The sequence below is a fragment of the Pagrus pagrus genome (genome assembly GCF_965226575.1).
Source record: "Pagrus pagrus genome assembly, chromosome: 8".
Taxonomy (NCBI): domain Eukaryota; kingdom Metazoa; phylum Chordata; class Actinopteri; order Spariformes; family Sparidae; genus Pagrus; species Pagrus pagrus.
The window spans coordinates 16,700,446-16,704,317 of NC_140192.1; the positions used below are offsets into that span (position 1 = coordinate 16,700,446).

At 39.4% G+C, this 3,872-nt stretch overlaps 1 protein-coding gene across 1 annotated transcript; it reads right to left on the bottom strand.

The window, feature by feature from the left end:
- Nucleotides 1-487: 487 nt before the first annotated feature.
- On the bottom strand, nucleotides 488-2,047 carry LOC311260970 (C-C motif chemokine 24-like). Its single transcript, XM_084359309.1, has 5 exons — nucleotides 1,980-2,047; nucleotides 1,740-1,906; nucleotides 1,439-1,553; nucleotides 1,122-1,235; nucleotides 488-1,020 (listed from the first exon to the last, which is right to left on the bottom strand). The coding sequence occupies exons 2-4, from the start codon at nucleotides 1,798-1,800 to the stop codon at nucleotides 1,127-1,129; spliced, it is 285 nt and encodes a 94-aa protein (XP_084215435.1). The 5' UTR covers nucleotides 1,801-1,906; nucleotides 1,980-2,047; the 3' UTR covers nucleotides 488-1,020; nucleotides 1,122-1,126.
- Between the last annotated feature and the right edge of the window lie 1,825 nt (nucleotides 2,048-3,872).

Here is a 3,872-nt window from a genome sequence, read left to right on the forward strand (position 1 = left end):
ACAGACCTGGGATTTGTATTTATGACAGTGGTGTTGCACTCAAATCACACAAAATGCCAATTTCTATATCATGTTGCTTTAATTATGCTGGAAAATTAGCTAAAGTTATGATTAATCATCAAGTTTAATTTTATTTTTCCTTTTCCACTGCATTTAATGTATTAAATTGTTGTTGTTGTTTTTTTTTTACCTTAGTTTATTGCATTTTTGTTTTTTTATTGTTTTATTTTTTTTAATTGTGGCGCAGATTTGTTTTCATTGTGTTCCTCCTTTGTATAGCACTCTGTAACTATGTTTTTAGAGGTGCTATACAATAAAGATTGAATAATTATTATCAGTCATTCTTGAACTAAGCGTATTACTAAAATAAAAATTATAAAAACAAGATTCATGTGTGTTTTATCTTTTCATACATGTTAGAGAAACCTGAGCACAGGGTGCAGTCATGTGGTGTGTTTCAGTTTTAATGAAAGGCAGCGACTATAAGTTAAAAAATGATATCAAACTTTATTTTTAGAATAACTCTGAACAGCACTTTTTACACACACAAATCATCTCAACACTTTGTACAAGTTTTGACCTAAACAGCACATTGAAATTTCAGAACATTATGATACTAGTCAAGCATCATTTATCTTGCAGCGATTGAAACAAACACATACGGCAGGGTGTCACTGTCACTGTAACTTCCAGGATTTACCCTTTAGGCAAGAAAAGGCAAATATTTTTCTCATGTTCATAGTGCATTTCACAAACAGGGATCATCAAAAGGAAATAGGAAAAGAGAAAAACGATTACGCTTGTCACCACAAATGAATAGAAACACATACAGAGCTGTACAATTCTGATTCACTGGCATGAATACAACATATCATCATAGATAAGATGAAGTGACGATTCCTCAGTTAACCTCTCAAACTGTTTGCCCTCTACAGTGCAACATCTTAGACTGAAGTGAAGCTCCTCAGCTCTCAGTTTCGAGTCGACCCTTCTTGATCGTCAGCCATCTTTTCTTTACACCTGCAAAAAAAGGAAGTGATGAGCCAGTGCGAGGTTGAAGCATTTAAAGTAAAAATCTTAGACCAAAAGGGTGAAATACAAGATTTGTTTTTATAATGTACCTGATTTATTTCTTTGCCGGCTTTTTTGCCTCCAGAGCCTCAATGTGACTTCTCACCCACGGCAGTTTGCTGGGGTGGGAGACGCACAGTATTCTTCCAGTCTTTGTAGTGAACCTGAAAAAGCAGATGAGAGACAGAGAAGTGAGAATAGGTTGCAGACTGCAGAGCTAAAAAAAGATTTCACATCCATCCACTTTCGTTTACCTTACTGTTTTGCAAATTGAGATACAGCAAAAATAAAATAAACCAGCGACTGTAACCATTCAGCAAAGGATCTGAAGAAAGAACTTTCTTTTGCTGAAATAATTTTCACTTACACAGTAGCACTTTTGTCACAACCCTTCCCAGCCTCCTGGATGATGTAGCCATGAATGCGAATGAGCGGCAAAAACTTGTCAACGGTCTGCAGACAGCAGTCCACCGCAGTCTGACCTGCAGGAAGATGGAAAAACAAATTAATCAGGGAGGGTTAAAACGAAAAAAAATCAGTAGAGTGGTGGATTTATGTGGAACCTAAAAAGCTGAAGTGCACAGGAGGTGAAAACCTCACCGGCACCTTGCACCTTCACTGAAAGCACTCTGACATATGAGTGTTTAAATGTAAAGTCTGTGTCTTACCTGATGCAAACCCAACACAGATGACACCCAGTAAGATCAGAGCTGCAACTCGAGAGGCCATGTCTCCGTTTCTTCGTAGCTGTGAGCTCAGGTTGGCTGCTTCGGTGAGTCTCTTCAGGAGAGTGAAGGTGTTGCTTTGAGGAGGCGAGCTGCAGGTGTACTTATACCTGTAAAAGAGAAACCGAAAGTTTGTTCTGTGCTCAATGACTGGAAATCAGGGAAAGTTGGCACTAGACTCACACGTGCCCGTACTCCGCTCCTTCTATGTCTTTGATTGCTTGCCAAAATCCTCCTGTGTGTCTTTTCAAATGTCTTCCTAAGGCAGGTCTTTATCCCAGCATCTGTCTTTTGTGATCAAAAAACCTTGCGTGCCTCACGCAATCCATGCATCACAATGATGTAGTCCGTTCATGAGCACAAGCACAAATGAACAAATACGAACAAATATAAGTTTTACAAGGATTCTTTCTGTTTTCTTTCAAAAGAAATCTTATCAGTGAAAATAACTGTCCCAGTTTGATTATATTAATACAGTGGACTGCAAACTCTGCATAATTCCCTGCTAGAGCAAAATAAAAAGTAAAGTACATTGATTGATTCTTGTATACTGCACAATGTGCTCTTATAAGCATATAATGCGTAGCCTTATTCGTTCATGATACGGATCTGGTATTTCTTAAACCTGGGCCCCATATCAACATGTTTTAGTGTTTAAATGATTCATGACCGCCAAAGTTACGTCCACCAAAAGTTGCTACAGACGGGCTGAGGTTGTTAATCTAAGTCACTGACAACATGGTAGAAATGTTTCCTAGAAAGAGAGTCCTTTTTGTTAAATAAGCAGATCCTTTATGTGCCCAGAAACACATGCAAGTGTCAGTTTAAGGAGAAGTCTCACAAAGAAATCACACAAGATGTCAGTTGTTGCAGGATGACGAGGGTGGTAAGGAGAGTCAGAGCTGGACAGAGAAGTTTGGAGTTTTCCTAGAATAACTGCCAGCAAGATTTATTTTACCAAAGTTCTGGCTGACTATCTAACTTTGACTATCTAGACGAGCCAACAACTGGAACAACTCACCTCGCTAGACTTCAGAATGAGAATGAAACTTGAATGAAACTTGTTTTCTGTATATTTCTGTACCTCTGTTAATGATGTGCTTGAAAGAAATGTTAAGTAAAAAAATAAAACAAACTGTGTTTCTTGAATCAAAATAGATCTTATTATTTGGTAAAAAGCTCTATCTCTGAAGGAATTGTTTCTTTTAATGTTGTCAGACTCTTAACCTCAGACTGTCAGTGTAAGTGTAAGAGCTAAAAGTAGTTGAACTGTGAAGTGTATGGGCTGTCGTCATCCAAAGGTGTCGGTGTGTAGTATATGTTGATAAAGGAAATCTGCGGAGGCAGGCTGGGTGAAAGATAGAGCAATCTTTATTGAAACAGATCTCAAGCCAGCGTCCGAACCAGAGTGTGCACTCCCTGGTATTCTCAAATCTCGGCAAAGTGATGCCCAAAAATGCTTTGCCCTCTGCTCTATCAGAACTCCTCTCGGACCCTCAGTCTTAGGAGATCAACCAAATTCACCCCCGTTCTTTGGTGTGCGGGTCCTTTTGAGAGTCTGTTCATTTCCTCTAATTGTTCACTTTAGGGGAACTGAGGGCCCCTCTATCCTGTTGAGAAGGAATGGGTCTGCATAACACCTCTGTAGAATATTTCTCAAGGGAATATGTTGTGCGACTATGTTGATGTTATCTAAAGTTGACCTGCAAACCTGAACCTCTGAACTGGTCAGTCCTCGATGTGGGCCTCTTCCTCCAACTACTCTCTGATGCACATTACAGGCTAAGGAGTTGTTGTTCGGGACATAAGACCTTTACGTCGTCACCTTCCCACTTTAAGGGAAACATCTGGTCCAGTCCCACCTTGTCCTGTCACTCAGAGCTCAGGAGGTATAAGAAACACACAGACACTACAACTGTCACTCACAGGTTTAAAAGGGTGCTTCTGTGACTTTGCAGCTGCATCATACGTACCAATATGTCCATCTAAGACATGTTAAAGCCCTCCAATAGTTTGAGGTTTTAGGACTTGCTTAAGACTGTCCTACTGTATAAGCTTATCTAAAGAGAGGTATAA

Bases quoted from the DNA above. Each gene is read 5' to 3' on its own strand.
- LOC311260970 (XM_084359309.1), bottom strand. From the start codon at position 1,800: ATGGCCTCTCGAGTTGCAGCTCTGATCTTACTGGGTGTCATCTGTGTT. The intron at 1,554-1,739 runs GTAAGACACAGA...ATCTTCCTGCAG, and splicing joins CTGTGTTGGGTTTGCATCAG to GTCAGACTGCGGTGGACTGC. The intron at 1,236-1,438 runs GTAAGTGAAAAT...CTGCTTTTTCAG, and splicing joins TGTGACAAAAGTGCTACTGT to GTTCACTACAAAGACTGGAA.